Source organism: Lactuca sativa, chromosome 2, assembly GCF_002870075.4.
Source record: "Lactuca sativa cultivar Salinas chromosome 2, Lsat_Salinas_v11, whole genome shotgun sequence".
NCBI lineage: Eukaryota > Viridiplantae > Streptophyta > Magnoliopsida > Asterales > Asteraceae > Lactuca > Lactuca sativa.
In genome coordinates, this window is record NC_056624.2 from 21811553 (window position 1) to 21834480 (window position 22928).

The 22928-nt window shown below is 34.1% G+C and overlaps 1 protein-coding gene across 5 annotated transcripts; it reads left to right on the forward strand.

The window, feature by feature from the left end:
- Positions 1 to 14013: 14013 nt before the first annotated feature.
- On the forward strand, positions 14014 to 17574 carry LOC111920747 (probable anion transporter 4, chloroplastic). 5 transcript variants are annotated; one of them, XM_042899000.2, is made up of 10 exons: positions 14014 to 14451; positions 14518 to 14620; positions 14760 to 15223; positions 15332 to 15558; positions 15677 to 16046; positions 16497 to 16541; positions 16631 to 16777; positions 16899 to 17036; positions 17136 to 17169; positions 17242 to 17574. In XM_042899000.2, the coding sequence occupies exons 3-10, from the start codon at positions 14783 to 14785 to the stop codon at positions 17424 to 17426; spliced, it is 1587 nt and encodes a 528-aa protein (XP_042754934.1). In that variant the 5' UTR covers positions 14014 to 14451; positions 14518 to 14620; positions 14760 to 14782; the 3' UTR covers positions 17427 to 17574. The 5 variants fall into 5 exon arrangements, with proteins under 5 accessions (XP_042754934.1, XP_023772079.1, XP_042754936.1 ...); XM_042899002.2 differs by having other exon boundaries at positions 14020 to 14451; positions 14843 to 15223; XM_023916311.3 differs by having other exon boundaries at positions 14014 to 14620.
- The last annotated feature ends 5354 nt before the right edge of the window (positions 17575 to 22928 follow it).

Consider the following 22928-nt stretch of genomic DNA (forward strand, 5'->3'; position numbering starts at 1 on the left):
TTGTAAAAGTAAAGCAAATGTTCCCAGAAAATCCGATATTTTCTAAAAATAAATGGTTTGAAATATTGGTGTCTGATCTTATATTAATACATATGTGTTAATGTTTGCGAAAGAATGATCCCAGACAACCCGATGTTGTCTGCGTATGGGAATGCTGGAATCTCAACCACCGAGGTTGAGTACCAATGCGAATAGGTTACCGTTTTCTCCAAAAAGAAAGGAGAATGGTTCCCCGTAAATTTTTATAACGTTAATTCCTCTAAGTGAGTCATTACAACCATACTTGATAATGACTAGTTCGCCTGTCATGGCGTTTTTAGGCGCCGGTTAGGTAAGGTTTGTCGCCCTAGACTGGTCTAGTCTAGTTGTAGCGAACAACTAAGGCGTGGGGGTGTCACCACCGTATAGATCTATACACAAACTCTTTTTCTCCCTCCAGGAGACTCTGGTTATAACTACAGGCTACGATCATACACTCAAATGTGTCAACCGACACGTCTTACTAGATCCTTCATCGAATTTACGCGAAAAGAAACATATAAGGTGCATTCTAGGCCCAATAAACATGTCAGTGGACAACTAAGGCCCACTATATGTGTCTATTATTTTCAGGCTCAAAAGGAATATAAATGTATATCCCGGGCCCAATATACATGTAAAAGGACAACTAAGGCCCACTAAACATGTAAAATGACACTAAAGCCCACTAAACATGTAAAAGGACACGAAGGCCCACTAAACATGCAAAAGGACACTAAAACCCACTAAGCATGTAAAAGGACACTAAAGCCCACTAAAAATGTATATTATTTCCAGGCCCAATAAGGATATGAATATCGTTTTTAACCCGTTTGTTGTTGTTTTGTTCATTTTAGTCCAATTATTTGTCAAATTGACTAAAAAATACCACTTTTTGTAATCATATATGTATACATAAATATACATAAGTTAACATGTCTATACGTTTTAAACATATGTATAAGTCATATAAAATTGCATCTAACAAAAGTATAAGCACTTTTAGTAAGTTAAAACAATTTTCTGATTTTTGGCTTTTTTGTCCCTATTTTTAGAAAAATTATATAAAAATCATCGTAAGTCAAAATTCAGATCCACAAACTCTGGGAATTTGTAAATTGTGTCTACTTTGTTCAAATTTTTTTATCATAATTTTTAATGGCTTCAAACTAGTGTGAAATTGTTCATCTTCACAGACTGGTCCGAAATTATTCCGGAAATGATACGCAGTTTTCTAAAAATCACCAAAAATTGTATAAAAATCGTATGGATGTGTGAGAGTAGTCATTTTAAAGGTATAAACCTGAACTTTTTTCATGTAAAACAGTTCTGAAAAATATTACCATCAAGGTGGTCAAAACAGTCCGAAACTAGACCATAACGTTCTTGTTAAAGCTGAATTTTTGAGTTTAGGTTATAGATGTTTGAACACAATACTTGTTTTTGCTATTTAGGGTGTATAATATCAGATCTACAAGTTTACATGTAATATATGAGACAAAACATACTTTTCCCATGGTTTTTATGAATATCTAAGTGATAAACTTCATTTTCAAGTAAAGATCTAAAAGTTAAGCTCATAAACATGCACATATACATAGATCTAACACAAAAGCATTTGTATCCTCCCCTAAAAATATTATAAAACCGAAAAAAGAGGGTATGAACTCACCTTGGGGGTTTTTTGAGATGTAGATGAATAAGAAGAAGAATCTTTGAACCTAGCTTGAGTTTTTGGTGAGATCTCGAAATGGAGGTGGTTCAAGAAGCTTAGAACTAGTTCTTTGATGAAGAAGAGCTCGAAATCTTCTTGGAGAGAATAATGGAGCTTGAGAGGAAATGCGATGGAAGAAAATTTGAAGTGAAAGTTACGATAAGGGAGTGTTTGGACGAATTTTTAGAGAGATGAGGGGAAAGAGAGAGGCTTGGGTGTATGGTGGACAAACATGTCTTGCCTTGAAGTATGGTGGTCAATGCTTGGAAACATGAGAGGCAATGTTGTGGTGGCAACTGCTTTGTCCATCACCTTTTTTTTGTCTAGATGGGCCAACCTACCCAAAGGGGTCCTCGGCCCAAAAGAGTGGCCCAAAAGGAAGGGTTCTCAGGTTCTAAGTTGATCCAATCAACTGTTCTTCAGCCAATTAGAGCTTTAGGTTTTTGCTTGGCCCATTTAGGGTCTTCGGCCCAATAGGAGGATCCACAAGAGATTCTCAGCTTATTAATGCTTATTGAGATGTGTTCGGCCCAATGAAAGGCCCAATAGTCTAAGAGTAAATTTCACGGCCCAAAAATGATTGGATTTGGCTTATTAGATTGAGTTTCGGGTCTTCATGTAGTTGCTTCCACTTGAGTGGCAATGTATGCAAGTATGAACTTAATATCATTGACATTTGAATTTCACTAAATGAAATGTTTCAAGATTACACAAGGAGATTTTCTTGTACAAGGGCCAACTTCCTAACCCAAGTCTGCTAGTTGTGACATCATCCCCCCGTTAGAGGGAATTTTGTCCCAAAATTCGTTTTAAAGCAGAATCTCAAGAACTAAGGAAAAGGTGTGGGTATCTTGGGTTCGCCTTCCTATGTTCTTCCCAAATCGTATTACCTCTTTCCAAATAGGGCTTTTAGTAGTGCATGATCACTAACTCGAGATTCCAAGGGCTTCTATCGCTTACTTGCTTAGTTCTTTTGTCAGTTTCTAGATGACTCTAGTCATGCTTGAATTTATGTAATCTCTTTGGTTGTCTCTCTGATGATTTCATGGTTGGTGATAGCGTCATAGGGTACTTGCCTTTGGCTAGCTGGGTGTTGGTCATCTCAGCCCAACACAGAGGTATTCTAACCTTACGTCCTGTATGGTGAAGTGAAAAGGGGTGGTTATGGCTATTGATGATTTGTGTACTTGATGACCCAAAAGTAGTGTCTCTAAACCTTAAGGCGAATACCGTTGTCACCAAGTTAAGGTTGCGTGCGGTATAGTTGGCCTCATACTTCATAAGTTGGCATGGGAGTTTCTGTGACAACCCGAAATTTCCATTCTGAACAAACCATATCAAGCCAATAGAAGTAGAACAGTTACAGTGAAAACTCAGATTTCGAGTATAAGTTTGGCAGTTTTCAGGATTTTACACTTAAGGAGATATTAGGAGAGTGGATGCACTAGGGTTTTGTGCAACATTGTTATTCCAATACTCTAGGACATTAGAGTTCGTTCCAGGAATAAAAATATTTTCTGCCAAAAATATCTCAGGACTATAAATAGAATTCTAAACCAAATTGGTTCAGTTGTTGAATTCCATTTAGAGAAAAGTCAAAATTCTCTCTCACGGATCTTCGGGTTTTTATCCCAAATTGTGAGTAACTCTTTCTAGTAGTGTTAGAAAGATTTAAATATGTTCCTAAAATAGATTACATAGCTAAATCATCCGATTTAGGAGTTTACTCCCCAAGGTGTTCTTGGGCGGTAAACTCCCGAAACCAAGCCTAGATTATCCCCAGTGATGTACTACTGCCTTGGACTTGTATAGGAGTGTATTAGGGACATGAAATCAACCTAGAATCACCCAAGTTTGAGAGTTCACGGCCATATCTTAGGTCGTAAACTCCCTTGAACATACCAAAATGCTTTGAAACACCTCCTAAAGCTTAGACTTAAATTAGGACAAGTACCCTAAAGTGTTTAAAGCCTAGAAAACATAAGGAATCACTAGTATTGAGGAGTTTATGGCCAAGACAAGTTCTTGGGCCGTAAACACCTATAAAGGGGTCAAATGACACCCTAACTCCTTCCTTAAGCCAAGAGACCAATTTGGGCATGTACCTAAATGAGTTTTAGACTAGCTAACACACTTAGAACACCAAGAGTAAGGGAGTTTACGGCCCAAAAGGTTCTAGGGCCGTGAACTCCATAAAATGGTGCCAAATGGTGCCATAAACTCTTCTAAAGCCAAGTACAAAAGCCTAGTTTAGTTCCTAGTTAATTTAGAGACTTGAAAACACCATAACCACCCTCCCAAGGGATTTTACGGCCGTAAACTCCAAAGGAATATGGTCCCAGGGCCGTAAACTCCTTAAAGGAGTTAATATGACACCCAAACACTTGTTTAAACCTTGGAACAATTTACCACTTGAGTTGTAACAACTTTAAGCCTCAATTAACGACCCAATGTAGAGTTTACAACCATGAGTTTACTCCCCTGGGCCGTAAACTCCAAAGAATATGGTCATTAGACCTTAAACTCCCATTTGAGGTATTACACTCCTTTGTTGCAACCCATTAGCCTCCTAGCACTTGACCAAAAGTGTTTTCCTCGCGTTTAAATGTTTATACTCGTATAATTAGTGTTTTAATCACTAATTATTTATATACATATGTCTTCATATGTAATTAGGATCATTGTGTGTGCCTAAAGTCTTCACTTGACACCAAGCACTTGTCCGATCCTTCCTTACGATAACAGTCCGTTCAATTCCAGTCACTTACTGCAGGTGAGTTCATACCCCTTAAATAATGTTTTAAACTATTTTTAGATGTTTTATGGGGGGGATACAAGTAGATACATGCTAGTTATTATATCAATCACATGTCATTAATAAGTAGAATTTTTCTAGTTATTATATCAATCAAATGTGATTAATATACAACCTTCAAATGATTTGGCTACTCATTAGCCATTTTACCAAACAGTTTCCTTCAAATGATTTTTATAAACATTTTATATGTTTTAAACTCATTATTACTCTGTACATTTTACTCTGTATATCACATTTCAAACTTATTTACAACTGTGTTTCAAACAAATGTTTCCTTATACTTAAACTGTTTTATCAAACCTATGCCTTCAAACTGTTTTATAGATTGACATCAAGTCGATCTTTTCTTAAGATAATAATTATGTTTCAAATGTTTTACAAAACTTTTTATGTTTTTATATTATAAATTGCATGCCTTTATATGTATAGTTATATAAGAAATGTTTAAAAGACTTAGGAAGGCTATCCACCCTATTTCCTTTTCGCGCTTGAGATGTGGTCTGGTGGGATATCGGGTACTTGTCCGAAGGTCATTTAAATATTAGTTATATATCATGTGTACATATATAGTCATAAAAGGTCCTTCCAGTTCATCTCATGCCCTTGGGTAGCAAGGGTATACATCCATGTCCATACGTACCAGTTAGATTACTAGTAAACTACCATATGGGTAGTTTAGGAAGATACTAGAACTATTACTAGAACGCGATATCATACTATGAGTCAGTTCATTCATGAGTCAATACTTACTACTAGAAGAACATATACAACTATACTAGAGAAGAACATAGACAACTATACTAGAGAAGAACATATACAACTATACTAGATAAGAACATATATAACTATACTAGAAAGAGAACATATACAACGATACTAGAACGATTACATTACTATACTTGCTATATAGAGAGAACACACATTACAGCTAGCATACGTAGGGATGAGCAAATGGACCGGAGAACCGGCCAGAACCGGAACCGGCACCGGAACCGGAACCCGATGGAACCGGTCGGGCCGGGACCGGGACGTTATTTTTGTGGATTTTTGGAACCGGGAACCGGTAGGAACCGGAACCGATATAACCGGAACCGGTAGAACCAGCAAAACCCGGTAGAACCGGTAAAAACCGGAACCGTATTATACTATTTTTCAAAGATCGGTTCCAACATTTGAAGACACGATAAGAACCGGTAGGAACCGGGAACCGGTAGAACCGGAACCGATAGAACCGCCGGGCCGGATCGGTTCTTGATTTTGGTCGAAGCCGGTTCCCGGTTCCGGTCCGGTTCGGGCCGGTTCCAGCCGGTTCGGTCCTTTTGCTCATCCCTAAGCATACGTGGAACATTACAGTACATTACTATACTTGCTAGATAGAGAGCACGTACACTATAGTTAGAACATTACAGTACCTTACCATACTATTACATAGATATGGTCACATGATCACATGTACATGAGTACACTTACAGGAATTACTAGTACATTTTATATGTATAGATTCTGTTATACAATTCTCATTCTTATCTTTACCTTGTGATTCAATCACATAATCGACAAGATAGATTGGATTTAATATCCTAGTACCCAAGGATACGTTGCGGGACTGACCATTCCTAGAATCTCTGTTAGCTACAAAGGTAAAAGCACATCTACGGATGTCAACGGTTGATATCATTACAGGTATACTTTTGGGGACTGACTATTCCTATACCCAGCTGTTAGCAACAGAGGTAAATGTACATCCACGGATGTCTTCAGTTAACATTGTTATTTGCCCGAGTACTAAAGGGAAATACTATTATAGTTAGGTCTTGGTAGAAGACTACATTCAGAACAGTTAGGTCTTGGTAGAAGACTACATTCAGAGCAGTTAGGTCTTGATAGAAGGCTACATGAGAACAGTTAAGTCTTGGTAGAAGACTCCTTTTGTTACTAGTAGGAATCATAGGGATTTCTAGGGCTTTTCAAACGTTTACAGTTGTTTTACAAACATGTTCATACTTACAATTCATATACATTTTCAATACTTATAATTCGTATACATACAAATACTTACATTTCAAATACATACAAATATTAACATACAAATTAAGACACTAAAATACTTATGATCTCACCAGCTTCAAAGCTGATACTCGCTTTCGAAATTACTTGTATCCTCAGGTCATCATAGATAGGTACCGATGCAAGGAGAAAGGAAGATGGAGCTTGTTCAAGACTCATCTTTCATTTTGATTTATGCTTTAGTGTTTATCAAAATTTGACAGAACACATTTGTATAATAATTTTATTATTAATGCAATGGATGATGTTGTTGCTTGTTTACTACTTTACATTGTTGTGATATTGTACATGACGTCCTCCGCCCCAGAACGTTTCTGCCGTTCTTGGTTTTGGGGTGTGACAGTTTCTTACTACCTGATCCCGAACTAGTGGGAGGTCGGTCTTTGCTTGCTCCTGAGGGCAGGTCTTTGATTCGGGTTAGAGGATATCGATCCTTGAGGATGATTTTATTTGGTTCTAAGTAGTCAGGGATCCTATGGACACTTAGCCTTTCCTATTTATGATTTGAATAGGTGTTTCTAAGTTTCAAGTCTTGGTTCGATAACTCTTACACTTACTAGGTCGTTCCATTGACTGGATACCTTCAGTGTTTATGTTTCTTCTAAGTGGTCTTAGTGGTCTGGCTATGAGAATGGCTTCATGAGTTGATTCAATCTCCGAACTCAATTTGGCATGTAGGTGATATTTCCGAAAGGGCTTTAGAAACATCTTAGGGGTTATAATTCTCTAGGTTAACCTTGGTGTCCTTTGCTCCTTGTTTCTTATCCCTATAATGGGCTAGGAAATAGCATGGTATTTCTTGAATGGGTACCTAAGGGTATAGATGCCCGAGATAATTCGAGGATTGTTGTTACAAGTTGTAGGGGTTTCATTAATCGATTGGTTAGGGTGAAGAGCCTCGTTGGCACATGAGTTTCGTATGGTGAGGATCAAGTCAGCCCATGTCGATTGACACTGTTAGGCTCCTTATTGTAATAGATGTTGTATTGATCTGAAAGGGATGGTTGTTCAAAATGATAGTGTGTTCTATGTACACGTTTGTAATGGTACCAATTTCATCCCTTGGTATTCCTACTGTGGTTACTTCGTTCTGAATTTTTTTTGGGTGTCCTAGCGCTACGATTGCCTTGGTATAAATGATATGATTTCATAGTCTGGTTTCTATTAGACCACTCTATGATGGTTTGATGTTGTCTAGTCATATATAATTCAAGTTTGAAAAAATTGTAGACTGAGTGAGTGGTCATGCCCTAAACCCATAGTCAGACAAAGAACATGAATTAAGACGAAACTACACACTCTAAGTTTGTAGAATCTTAATTACACATGGCCTTACATTTATACTAAGTGATTTTGGGAACATACCAAAAGTCTTGGTAGGTTTCCTCGTTGTCCCTTTCACGTCTAGTTGTTAAACTCCTCCTGGTCCTCCGTCATTCTTCTCTGTTGGGTAATTTCTCTTAAAGTGTCCCGTTTCACCGCATGCATGGCATACGACACTTATTTCTGGGTTGGGGGTTGGAGTGACGCATGGGGCCGGGGCCCTACAGTAGAGGGAGGTGTGCCCCTTTTTGTTTCACCTATTGCACTGCAATTCTCTGCAAACTCCATGATGATGGTAGCTGCACTTGCTGCAGAGTGGGGAGTTTCCATAATATGGTCTTCTTAGAGTTGAGGTAGGGGCCAGTGGGGGTAGGGGCTGCTACAACTTGTTTTCTTTTGGTAGACCCTTGATTTGATCCGCTTCCTTTCTTGTTCCCCCGCTTTCGCTTCATAACCTTAGGTTTGGAGTTTGGGGTGTCTGGGTAAGTTGTCCCTCGTTGGTTTCCTTGGTTGTTATTACGATTGGAGTTATCGACACCATTATTTGGATTGTTGGCGTTGAGTTGTGCCATGACAGCTGTCACGGTAGCTGTTACAGCGGCATGGAAGGTTGCGGGGTCCATATGCAGAACTGGTGTTTCGCCGGCTAGCTAGTTGTTTCCATGGGAAGACATGATTCTGTTGCATGATGAGAAATAGGTTCATGAGTAACTATGATTATTTCTACTCGTATCTCATCTATGATTATAGATATGAACTTATACATATACGTATATAATTCACATGTTTTGTTGTACGATTCTCGTTGTTTTGACCTTCATCCCTATGATGTATTAATGGTAGTATGTAGAAATAGGTATTGTACAAATGTTAAGTTACACTAATAGATTATAGATATCCGATCCTTAAGTTGGCTCAGGTTACACGAGTTCTTGGAGGACGCACCTCTCTTGATTTACTACTACTAGTGGTGACGAATTACATGGTAGATCTAGGACTTAGTAAGAATAGTGTAATGACTCTCATATGCCTAAATATCATACAAGGTGTCCAATCATTTCGCTCATTTCACGAGTGGCCTCTTCTGCTCTCTGCTTTGATAAGGCTGCCTTAGCCTCAGCTTCCATGAGCTGTTGCCTTAAGGTGGTCACCTCCTCTTCTAAGGAGTGGAGATGATTGATAAGGTCTTCCTGTTCTGCGTGTTGGTTCGGTATTGCTCCCGAAGGGTAAGGTTCGCTAAGGATCTCTCTGGCGCTTTCATCCAGGTCCGACTCCTCATCAGAATCCTCTCCCTCGTAGTTATTCTCTTGGTATTGTTCATGACCCTTTTCAGGGTTCTCCCCTTGCACTTCCTTTGGTTCTCCCTCGATCCATTCGTTGGCCATTATCGTAGGGTAGTAGGCCTCTTCGGGGTGAAGCTCAGTCATGTTGCCTTTGCGAGAGTGGAGGTATGAGATTCATGTAGAAGATTTAAGTGTGGAGGTCATATGGTATTCTAAAATGCTACTATAATATTACATGTTTGATCCTAGGGCTTCCTGATGTACGAAATCAATAAGTTTTTAGACTTGTTGTTATCGTTTAGTATCATAAAATACTCCTATAGTATTTTAAACCTTATATTTTGTTCTAATGCTCCTTTGCATGTAGGGTTAGTAAGTTTTAGACTCGTTGCAACACCACCATCATTCCCAAACACATGTTGGTTGTATCTCAAATAAATATAGTTGATCAGAGTATATTTATCCCATATATGATTACATAACTTCCCAGGTCTGACTGTAATGTTCAACATCTAAATACTTTTGTTTTGTTCTTATTATGATACGGTTCTAGCAAGTATGTATACTTTTAGAAGATACTTATATTCTCAAGGTATACTTTTAGTCAGAGTGTTTTTAGTCCCATTGTATTTATAGTTGTATATCTTGTATGGTTAGATATACTAGTTCACTATAAATAATGCTCTAATACCAATCTATCACACCCCCGAACCAGGATGGCGGAAACGTCCGGGGGCGGTTGACGTTGTTGTACAGTTTCATAATAATTGAATATGAATGAAACATAGAAACCAAACATCATACATTGGAAATACACACTTACATAGTTTACATATTGTACTTGTTCATCAGTCACACAAAAGTAATAAAGTTAAAAGTTCTTGAAGTCGCATCACTTGATCTCCTAGTCGAGCTTTTTACCTGCTACTGGATTCCTGAGAATACAAGTCGTTTTGAAAAGCGTCAATTAAAAAGTTGGTGAGTTCATAAGCAATTTTTGTATAAAATGGTTTTGTACTTGTTTAAAATAGTTCTCATAGTGTTTTCAGAAAATCCGATATTTTCTATAAAATAATTTATAAGTCTCGTTCTAAAACTGTGAATATATGCATGCATGTCCTTTGTTATCTTTTGTTTGTAAAAGTAAAACGAATGTTACCAGAAAATCTTATATTTTCTAAAAAGAAATGGTTTGAAATACTGGTGTCTGATCTTATATTAATACATATGTGTTAATGTTTGCGAAAGAATGATCCCAGACAACCCGATGTTGTCTGCGTATGGGAATGCTGGAATCTCAACCACCGAGGTTGAGTACCAATGCGAATAGGTTACCGTTTTCTCCAAAAAGAAAGGAGAATGGTTCCCCGTAAATTTTTATAACGTTAATTCCTCTAAGTGAGTCATTACAACCATACTTGATAATGACTAGTTCGCCTGTCATGGCGTTTTTAGGCGCCGGTTAGGTAAGGTTTGTCGCCCTAGACTGGTCTAGTCTAGCTGTAGCGAACAACTAAGGCGTGGGGGTGTCACCCCCGTATAGATCTATACACAAACTCTCTCTCTCTCTCTCTCTCTCTCTCTCTCTCCCTCCCTCCATGAGACTCTGGTTATAACTACAAGCTACGATCATACACTCAAAGGTGTCAACCGACACGTCTTACTAGATCCTTCATCGAATTTATGCAAAAAGAAACATATAAGGTGCATTCCAGGCCCAATAAACATGTCAGTGGACAACTAAGACCCACTATATGTGTCTATTATTTTCAGGCTCAAAAGGAATATAAATGTATATCCTGGGCCCAATATACATGTAAAAGGACAACTAAGGCCCACTAAACATGTAAAATGACACTATAGCCCACTAAACATGTAAAAGGACACTAAGGCCCACTAAACATGTAAATGGACACTAAGGCCCACTAAATCCATAGATCCACCCTTCTACAATCTAACCCTCACGTAAAGTTGCAAACATTACGTGAAACCATGGAGATTTAGGCCCAAAACACACTAGGGCTTGGGTTTTAGACAAAAAGGGTTTCACCAACAATTCAATAACTGATGCTTTATGACTTTCTGGACCAATACAAGTCTAGATCTGAAGTAGCAACCTCAGATCTGGACTCCAAACCCGAGTGGATCTCAATCATACCAAAATGGCCCTAAATCTCATTCAAGAATAAATCTAGAAGCAACAAAGGAAAGGTAACAACTCATTACCTCCCAGATGTGCCCAAAACTACAATAGATTCTGGATCTACACTACTTTCTTGATGCAAACCCTTTTGATCTTCAAGTTTCTTCCACTAGAACACCTCTTAAAGCTTCAATCTCCCTCCAATAGCCTTATACACACGAGCTAGGGTTTACTGGATCTCAAAGGGGGCTAAGGGAGCTGAGGGGAGGTCATTAAGTCCTTTAAATAGGGTGCAAATCCTAAGATTAGGTTTTTTCTCATCCCAGCACCAACTCGTCGAGTCCAGCTTTCGACTCGGCGAGTTGGTCACTTAATTCGCGACCCAAACCCGCTCCGACTCGACGAGTAAGCGTACCTACTCGTCGAGTCCCTTCTTCGAAATTACATTTTAAACTCTTAAATTGTACTTCTGGAATTCGGGATGTTACAGCGTGAGTTTCGTTAAGATTGGGTTAAGGATAGTATGGGAAGGCATTCCTTATAGGAAAAAAAAAACATAATTCATTTCATATTGTAAATAGTAAATTAAGGTCCATATATACCATTAGAAACCACACAAATACTAAAGAGGAACATTAACATGAACATCCAAGCAAACTAACAAATTTTGAAATTGAAATGTTGGATGGTCCATGTTTGTAGAAGAATTATAGAAAGCATGCTTGGCCCATAAAGCAATTGGTATTTCAAAATAAAACCCTAGATAATGGAAAATTGATATGTTAAGCCAGGTAAATCACAAAATCAATATCTTATTACCTGTTTGAAGAGTGTTGATAGGAACCTAGAAGATGATATATGTTTGCCATACTTTTGAAAGTAGTTGAACTATTCTGGTTTGATTTCATTTCCCCTCTTTTGGAGTCACTCCTGTATTAATTTTGAGTTTTGATTTCCTAGATTTTTTTCATTCACATTCCTCCAATTTTCATCACTCGCACATGACATCCAAACCGGTATATAACAATTTTGATATAAAAAATTATGATATTAACACTTCAGAATTCTAAATAATATATAGTGGCTTAAGTTAGAGAATACATTGTTAGGTGACTTAAATAAATGGGGTTTATTTTCTTTATAATGATGTAGAATACAAAGATACGATCAGATCTAGAGAATGCGGTGACTGGTGGTAAAGGTGTGCCTAAAATCGTTATTGCTACTATGTTTTGTGACATTAGTTTGACTGCAACATAGCCATTAACAACATAAAAGGCTGTCATTCATCGATGGTGGCACTAATGATTAAAGATAAGGCGAGGAACGGTGGTGGTGATGGTGGTGAACGGTGCCATGGCGCACTGCTGGTGGTGGTCATAGCGTCTATTGCTTGAAATCGAAATAAGAAATCGTGAGAGAAATAAGGGGAGAGAATGGCAAAATGGGGGATACCGTTTTTGATTTGTAGCTTCAAAGAACAATAAATAGGGGAAGATAAGGGAGAAATTCAAATCCCCTTATTATCAAATCTCTCCTCAAATTACGCTAAATGAAAACTAGGATAAGAAAAGCGATAAAAAAAATTATGCATTAAATAGCGGTACCTTGTGCATTAAAGCTCTTGGGGATTCGTTTGAATGTAATTATAACACACTAGTAATTCTTATATTGATATTTTACTTATTGACCAAAAAATAAGATTCAGTATAATAATTGTAAATAGCACAATAAAATTTGTACGGCTTAAAATTCAGCATTCGAACAAATATACTTTATATATATATATATATATATATATATATATATATATATATATATATATATATATATATATATATATATATAACCTTAATACAAAAAAATACATATTTTTATCTTATAAACCGAAACGGAATAGTGGTTTGGGACCCCGTGCCCCCACATAGGTCCGCCTTTGATATTAGTTGACCATCCGTTCTAACCTCATGCAACATCAACTAATGAAGAAACAATTGCTCCTCCTTCACAAGAGGTAATCCCACCCAATCTCTAAACGTTGTGATGCGAAATATGTCTAGTCTTCTACCGACATTTAGACATACCAAATCTCTAACTTTACCAACATTTACCTTTGTATTCACAAACCCTTTATTTGAGCGCAACCCATGTTACATTAACAAACAAATTTTACACACAAGCAAGTAAATAAAAGCATTAAAACTTATATGGAAAAGAACAAATTAAAAATGGGTTGACTAATAAGACACTCTATTTTACCATTTAGACAACTCCAATTAATGTTTGAAATATTTTTACGAGTTGATACATGCTAAAACATAAATTTCCGCATGTCAAGAGTTTTAAAAATCTATCACCAATTGCTATGAATTCCAATTTGGGACTATAAATATAAAAACGTAGATAGAAATAAACAATAATTGATTTATATAGTTCCTCGTTGTTTCTGGTTCAGAAAAAATTTATATATACTTTTGAAAAAATAATGTTAAATTGAAAAAAAATCATTTATTCGTGCTTTAAACCAAATTTGCCTTAGACCCGTTACTTTTGTTTTGTTTTGTTTTTTTGTTTTTGTTTTGTTTTTTTTTTTTTTTTTTTTTTTTTTGCAGGTAATAGATAAATTTTCACAGTCAATAACTTAAAAATTATTCATTTTTAAAAATAAAAATAATTTTTTTGTATGAAGACACCACAATTTTTGTGGACATTTTTTAATCACTTAAAAACGATGGTCTACAAAGATTACAACTATTTTGGACATTTTCATTTTTAATTATTTTATAAAAAGCTTAAAAAAAAATACTACTCACTCTCATTTTTTTAAAGTATATTTTCCAATACTCTACAAAAATAACAAGAAGTCTAAAAAATTATTTTTAAGTTGTAACCCTAATTAAACTCCTCTGCCTATTTTCTTCCCCACACGACTCACGACTCTACGAGAACACAATCACAGGTAGTTATCGCCGGCCTTTCCTCCGCCTCGCTTCTCCGGTGCTCCCCATCTCGTCTCGCAGCTGCTTCAACACTGTCATCTACTGCCAGTCTCCATCGTTTCATCTCCTTTCCTTCTCCTTCTCCTGTACTGGTCCTCTTTCTCCTTTTCTGATATTGATTAGCAATTTATAGTTTCCTCTCCTCTTTCCAGTAACGATTAGCGATTTCCGTTTGCTCCTTCTCCGACGTTGTGGTATCCGTTTTAGGGTTTTTGTAAATTAACGAAATTGATATTTGAGATGCGGTTATAGAAGGTAAAATTTCATTTGTTTATTATTCTTATTATTGATTATTGCTTTACCTCCTGGGAAATGTTAAATGCATTAAAAATTGGATTTTTATCATATAAATACTTTGATGTCTACATCCTAATTTAAGTCGAGAATCAAACAGGACTTTACCAAACACTTTTCTAAATGAATTCCCCGGCGGCGGTCAATCGACCGCTCCGATTCTCTCCGGCCACCATTTTTCAGAACCCTAGGAGAATCAGAATCAGAAGCATCAGATTACCTCACCAGTTGGATGAATCGTCGTCTTGTTGTACTATATCGACTCTCACCTCCTCTAAAAGAATAGAATCTCAACACCACGGATACAAAGTTCGGAGTTCTTCTCATTTGCTGCGAAAACCTAGGGTTTCTTCCGACGATGCTCAGCCGAGTGTTCCTTTTTATGAATCTGAGGTCTCGGAGCCTAGTTTCCTTGAGTTTATTACTTCAGAGAGAGTTAAAGTTGTTGCAATGGTGGCTTTGGCGTTGGCACTCTGTAATGCAGATCGTGTTGTGATGTCTGTGGCTGTAGTTCCGTTGTCTCAGTCCCGTGGCTGGAGTCAATCCTTTGCTGGTGTTGTTCAGGTTACTCTTTCTATTGTTTCATACAATAATATAAGAATTTTGTTATTGATTTGGTTAGTGTAGTGTCTGAATAATTCACTTAATGGTTTGAGTGATTGTGTTTTCCAGTCATCATTCCTCTGGGGATATCTGATATCACCAATTGCTGGAGGAACTCTAGTGGACTATTATGGTGGCAAAGTAGTGATGGCATGTGGTGTAGCTTTATGGTCAATGGCTACATTTCTCACTCCATGGGCTGCTGAAAATTCTCTTTGGGCACTACTTAGCATGCGTGCTTTACTTGGAGTTGCAGAAGGTGTAGCACTTCCATGCATGAACAACATGATAGCAAGGTAATAACTTCATGATTCTCCATTTCCATTCACATCTTCATAACTTTACTCCATTGTTTGTTGTCTAAATGTCTAGTGAAACTAAAAAGGCCTAGAATCTTATGAACTTTTCCCTTAGATGGTTTCCACAAACCGAAAGATCAAGAGCTGTTGGGCTTGCAATGGCTGGATTTCAGCTTGGAAGTGCAATTGGACTCACACTTTCTCCTATTTTAATGTCACAAGGTGGTGTAGGAGGCCCTTTTATAATATTTGGATTATCTGGATTTCTTTGGGTTTTGGTTTGGGTATCTGCAACTTCTAGCACACCTGAACGAAGTCCTCAAATATCAAAATACGAGTTACAATATATACAAAGCAAGAGGAAGAAATCCATCAAGGATGAAACTAGTCAAACAAAGTCAACCAAAATAATCCCACCCTTCAGACGTTTGCTCTCTAAACTCCCAACTTGGTCCCTCATAATTGCAAATTCCATGCATAGCTGGGTACATACTTTTATTATAGAGTAAATTACACGAATGGTCCCTATGGTTTAGGGTAATTTGCACGTTTGGTCCCTAACTTATTTTCGGAAGGTCTTTATTGTTTGTTTTTGTTACATGTTTGGTCTTTTTCTTACCTAAAAAGACCATTTTGCCCTTGTTTTTTTAATTTATTTAAATAAACACACCCCAACCCCAACCCCAACCCCACCCCTTCACCTTACCTTACCTACCCTACCATTTTTCCCTATTTAAATAATAGTCTTTTTTAGGTAAGACAGAGACCAAGCGCGTAACAAAAACAAACAGTAAGGACCAAGCACGTAACAAAAACAAACAGCAGGGACCTTTTGAGTTAAAAAAATAAGTTAGGGACCAATCGTGCAAATTACCCCAAACCATAGGGACCATTCGTGTAATATGCAATTCATTATATATATGTTTTTACCACAGGGATTCTTTGTTATTCTTTCATGGATGCCTATTTACTTCAAAACAGTAAGTCTCAATGACAATTGACATTATATATATATTAAAACGGTAGGTGGGGTGTATTTATTTATTTCTTTAATTTATTTGGGTTACAGATTTACCATGTTGACCTTCGACAAGCAGCATGGTTTAGTGCTGTTCCATGGAGTATGATGGCATTAGTAGGTTACTTTGCTGGTGTTTTCTCTGACAATTTGATTCAAAGTGGTATGACTATCACTTTGACTCGAAAAATCATGCAGGTATGTAACATTAACATTAACATGAACATGAACATGAACATGAAAATGAATTCTTATCTTATCATTTTTTTGAGTTTGTTTAAGGATAAAATTTAGAGCTTACATTGAATTGTTGTCGCAGTCAATTGGTTTCATTGGACCTGGTTTTGCTCTTATTGGTTTAATTATGGCGAAAAGTCCGGTTGTTGCTTCTGCTTGGCTCACGTTAGCAGTGGGCCTAAAATCATTTAGTCACTGTGGCTTCCTAGTCAACTTTCAGGTACAGTACAACCTATTTTGTTCTGTTAACTAAAACACAGTACAACCTGTTTTGTTCTGTTAAGTGAATTGACTTACGTATCTTGTTTTGTTTGAGTAGGAAATTGCTCCACAGTATTCGGGTGTTCTACATGGTAAGAGACTAATCTAGAAAATTAATGACATAATTATTTGAGAAAAAAATTTAAGCTATTTTTGTTGTATAGGTATGTCAAATACTGCAGGGACATTGGCTGCTATAATTGGGACAGTTGGAGCTGGTTTTTTTGTTGAGTTGGTGGGTTCTTTTCAGGGCTTTCTGTTGCTTACGTCATTTTTGTATTTCTCAGCTGCTTTGTTCTGGAATATCTATTCCACTGGTGAAAGGGTGAATTTTGATGAAGCTAATTAAGTAGCTCTTTTTTTTGGGGGGATATAATCTTGTTGTAGATATGATGTTTCCTATGTAGTTATGTAAGATCAATGTAACATCTTTGTAGTTTATACATGTGAATCGAGAAGGAATTGTGATTACAATTTACAAACATGTTAGGCCTTCATTTTTCATCTCCATTCAGATACTATTATCCTTGATTGGACACTCTTGAAATTGAATTTTTGGTTCTCCATTAAGGCATATTTTATAATTTATATGATAAGAATGATTATGTCTTTTGTACAAATTAAAGATCAATAGCGAGTCTTGTTCCACTGTTTGGGGATAGAAAATAAACAATTTTGTGGCATTGAGACTCCAATATGGAGTCAATTTTAACTTTTTAAACATGAATTATAAATTTTATTGATGTAAGCCATAAAAATTAGGAAGAAAGCATATTAATAACAAAAAGAAACAAGATCATTATGATCTACAAAGCTTAAGATCACAAACGGAATATAGTAATCGTAATTTGCCTAGTTCGAGATTAAGTAAGGAAGTAATGACTGTCTATGAGGATTTTGCGACTTGCAATGCTCGATTGTTAAATATAAGAATTTTATAAGGTCAACTATATAATAAAACTATAGAGGTGTGATCGGATCGTATTAAGATCGTAAGATCCTAATATTTCACTATAGATCTTGCTTTAGATAAATCCTAGTGAGATCGGGATATAAACAACCTAATGCGTTGTTATTATAGATTACGAGAAGAAAAGGGATTGCTATTTTGGGTATAGATATGAAATTAGATTGATAGTACAGGTAAAACTAAAATATATTGCCTAAATTGCTATTTCCTGAAATTCCTATCTTGTAATTCATATCCACGTCATCCAAAATACACATAAAGATCTATGTTTTGAGACATGCAATATGGGTCAAGACGCTAGAACCTGAGTATTTTGGTGTTAAAACGTCATATCTTGATTCTTGAAGAATGCCTTCATGGACAAGGTTGTTCATGACTACTTAAAAATAGAAGAAAAAGTGAATGTAATTTAATTAATGGAAAGTTAATTTAGCTATTTTGTCTAAACAAATTTTGTGGTTATATTTAATCAAGACATGCAAATAAATGAAAGAAATTAACAATAACAAGATCAATGAGGATTCATTTCAATGACATTGAATACGTGAAAAGATTTCCATGATATAGTCATTTAGATTATTACTAACAACGAATCCATGCGAAACTTGAATGACTAATAATAATAGGAACATTATAATAGAAACATTATAATAGAGAGATTGCCATATTGAACTGTTTCGTTTATAGAGAGACTGAGAGAGAAATAGGAACATTATAATAGAATACATGGAGTTTTTATAAGATGTCGATAAAAGAATAATATGTTATTTCGTTAAATACTTGAAATCACAATCGACTCCGTATAACAATGTATGGAAGCAAATTGGGGCTCTAAAGATGTACAATCATTGATGTTAAAGAATTTCAGTTTTTGTATCGATTAATGTCTTCAACGATAAAGAGATTTATTAATGTCTTGAAGATGTTGAATTTTTAGGTTCTCTAAAGTTTTTTTGCGAATATTTTAAATTGGTTCAGTAGTTTAAAATTAAAAGAAAAAAAAGACTTTCCACCTACATTTTAATAATCTATTAACTTCATTATCATTATATACTTATAAAGGAAACATTTTTCATTTCACCATATTCATTTGAAACTCCCATGTATTTTTCTTTTCACCATATTCATTTGAAACTTCCATGACTTTTAAATTTCTTTCTAATAATAATTATAGTTTGGTTAATTATGTTAAATAAATATCAAGCCTAAACTGTAATCATATATAGACTAAATTTCAATATTAAAATAATATCTTTACTTCTACTTATAAAGTTATGTTTTTTAACTTTTAACATATTATACTTAATTTATTAGTTTTAATATATTGTTGGATGTAAACCATTATCATTTTAAAGATACAATTTTGGAACAATTTGTATAAAATACTTAAATTATTAATTTAAATATAACATTATAGGGTTAACTTAAATATAACTTTTAGTTTAACTTAAACAACCCAAAGAATATTTTATAAATAGTTAAAATTGATAAATTGTAGTGTCTTTGTAATAATGATTATAAATTGGTTAATAAGGTTAAATAAATATCAAACGTAAAGTGTATCATAAATAAACAAAATTTCAATTTTAAAATAATATATTTACTTCTACTTATAAAGTTATGTCTTTAACTTTTAACTGTTATACTTAATTTTTTAGATTTAATATGTTGTTATATGTAAACTATTATCAGTTTAAAGCTACAACTTTTTAACAGTTTGGACAAAACACTTAAATTGTTGACTTAAATATAACATTGCAATGTCAACTTAAATATAAATTTTTATCTCACTTAAAAAACTAAAGAATATTTTGTAAATAGTTAAGAGTGATAAATTGTAGTGATAAATGCAAAAAACTAAATTGTAATCTCAATTAACTAAACTATTTCCTACATATATTTTTATAATCATTAAAAGTTTTCAAATAAGTAGCTTAAAATAATTTACAGTAACAATAGTTAAAAATAACTCTATGTAAATGATTATATTGTTACCTTTAAAATCAAAACAATAATCTTTGATGTTTTAAATAATTATAATGATAGAAATTAAAACATTAAGCAAATAAATTTTAAAAAATTAATTAACAATAACAAAAACTATAAATAAAATTAAATCATATACTATATTTAATTTTATTCATGTGTAACTCGCGGGTAGAAGTCATTCAAACGATTAAGATTATGAAGTTATAATAGATGTATATATTATCATATAATTCAAAATAATTAATATATTATATCAATTTAGTATACGGATTATTATATCAAATTTAACAACAATGTTATTGTTATATTTAAAAAAAACATATATTTGTAAATACTTCAACTATATAGTTGTTTCTATACATTACAATTTCAATTTAAATATAAATTTTAGTTCCACTTAAAAACCCAAAGAATATTTTGTAAATAGTTAAAAGTGATTAATTGTAGTGATAAATACAAAAACTAAATTGTAATCTCAATTTAACTAAAATATTTCGTAAAGGTATTTTTTTTAATCGTTAAAAATTTTCAAATAAGTAGCTTAAAATAACTTACAATAACAATAGTTAAAAATAACTCCATATAAATGATTATATTGTTACCTTTAAAATCAAAAAAATAATGTTTGATGTTTTAAATAATTATAATGATAGAAATTAAAACATTAAGCAAATAAATTTTAAAAAATTAATTAACAATAACAACAACTATAAATAACATTAAACCATATATTATATTTAATTTTATTCATGTGTAACTCGCGGGTAGAATTTATTTAAACAATTGAGATTATGAAGTTATAATAGATGTATATATTGTCATATAAATGAAAATAATCAATATATTTTATCAATTTAGTATAAAAATTATTATATCAAATTTAACAACAACGTTATTGTTATATTTAAAAAAAAAATGTAAAGACTTCCAACTATATAGGTGTTTCTGAGCAACGCGCGAGAATTTGCCTAGTTTTGATAATAATAAAATGTAACACATGATTACCAATTAAATTACATTAGCCTTATAAACATTTGTAGATAAAATCACCATGATCGAAATAAAAAAAAATATCAAATTCATCGTAACAGTAGTTAAAAGATAACCATACTTTGATAATTATATTTAGTTTTTTCACATGCATGTCGCAAATAGAAGCTAAGATATGTGATTCCAACAAATGTTTATCTTATCGTATAGCTTAATGATTTAATACATGTTATTTGATTAAAATAAAATTGTAAAAAAAGCTATGATTTTCTACAAGATATATTGATATAAGCAGTGTCGGTCCATTGTTTTTTACTACTCGGGGCGAAACAAAAAAATTTATGTCCTTATATATGTACCGTATATGATCGAGATAACCTACATATAATAAAATTTATTACATCAAAAATGCATTTTTTTGAAGCGAAAACATCTTTTATTCTACAATAAAATATTTTAAAAAAAATCAATTTCAATACTTAAAATTGTTAATACATTCAATCTTTCTCAATACATTCAATCTTTCTCGAATCATTGTACTTTGGAGATACGATTTCAAAAGAAAGATACATCTTGATTAGAAAGGATCTTTAGTCAGCCTCTAGAAATAAGAAATTTGATTAGAAAAAATCTTTACGCAACAAAGTCAAAACTTAGGGTGTGTTTGACACAAAACTTTTGGAAGCGTTTGGGAGCTTCTAGCTTTTAGCTTTTAACAAAAGCTCTAGTTAAAACAAAAAGTTTCGTTTGGTAGTACGGGCGTTTAGCTTTTAGTTTAAACAAAACGCTTCAAATTTATAAGCTACTTCATGTAGCGTTTAACAAAACGCTACTGAGCTTTTGAAATCAATTTCTATAATTACTCTTAAAAACATATTTATATACTTATTTATTTTTAATCAATTGTCTTTTTATGTAATTTTATATATTTCAAAAGCTTCCAGCTACTTTTGTCAAACACTTATATAACAAATAAAAGTTATAGCTTCCCGCTACCAGCTATCCGCTACCAGCTAACCGCTTCCCACTTCCAGCTAACAACTACTTTTGCCAAACAAGTCCTTATAGTTCCTGCTGCACATCACAAAGACAATAACATAAAAGTTTAGAAAGAATATTTAGACAACAAATATTGACCACACAACATTTTTCAAAATTAAACTCACTAAAATCTTAAAATCTGATTTCTGAAAGGTTCATACATATCCGATTGCTGAAACAATACATAAATCAGAGCTCAAACTTGGAGAAAACATTAGCCAAACCACCCAAATCTAATTTCAGAAACAATAGAGAAATTAGATAAAAAAAAAACGAATAACTATAAGTCTTAGAGAAGAAACTAGATATTTAACAAAATAAATAAGATTTCTGAAACAAAACTAAATAAAGAAAGATCTCGAGATTAAAACTTACCCAAATGATTTATGAATCGAGCACAAACACAACCAGAGTAGAAATTTGTTTTGATTTCTAAAGACTGTAATAACCAAGTAACCAATAAGTTTCGAATGATTTTTGAGACAAATATATGATTTCTAAAACAAAAATTTCAAATGAACGATTGAACTCTTTCAAACTTTGATAATTTTTTCCTGTAATGAAGTAGAGAAGAAATCAGATGAATAAGAAATCAAACACATTTCTGAAACAAACCAAAATAAACATAGATTTCAAATAAAAAGCAGTGGAGATTCAAATTGATGGTTTGAAATTAGATAGAGAATACATCAAATAGATAAGAAATAAACAAATTTCGAGATTAAACTTACCCAAAATGATTTTTGAAACAACAATAGTGAGAACAAATAGAGTTACAGAGGATAAATCTGAAACACTAAAACAGCTAACGCTCAACAAGATACAATCACACCCAAATCACAAAATCAAAAATTGAGAATC

Coding starts and splice junctions, on each gene's coding strand:
- LOC111920747 (XM_023916311.3), top strand. CDS start 14,783: ATGAATTCCCCGGCGGCGGTCAATCGACCGCTCCGATTCTCTCCGGCC. Junction 16,047..16,496: donor CAAATTCCATGCATAGCTGG/GTACATACTTTT, acceptor TTTTTACCACAG/GGATTCTTTGTTATTCTTTC. Junction 17,037..17,135: donor GCTTCCTAGTCAACTTTCAG/GTACAGTACAAC, acceptor TTGTTTGAGTAG/GAAATTGCTCCACAGTATTC.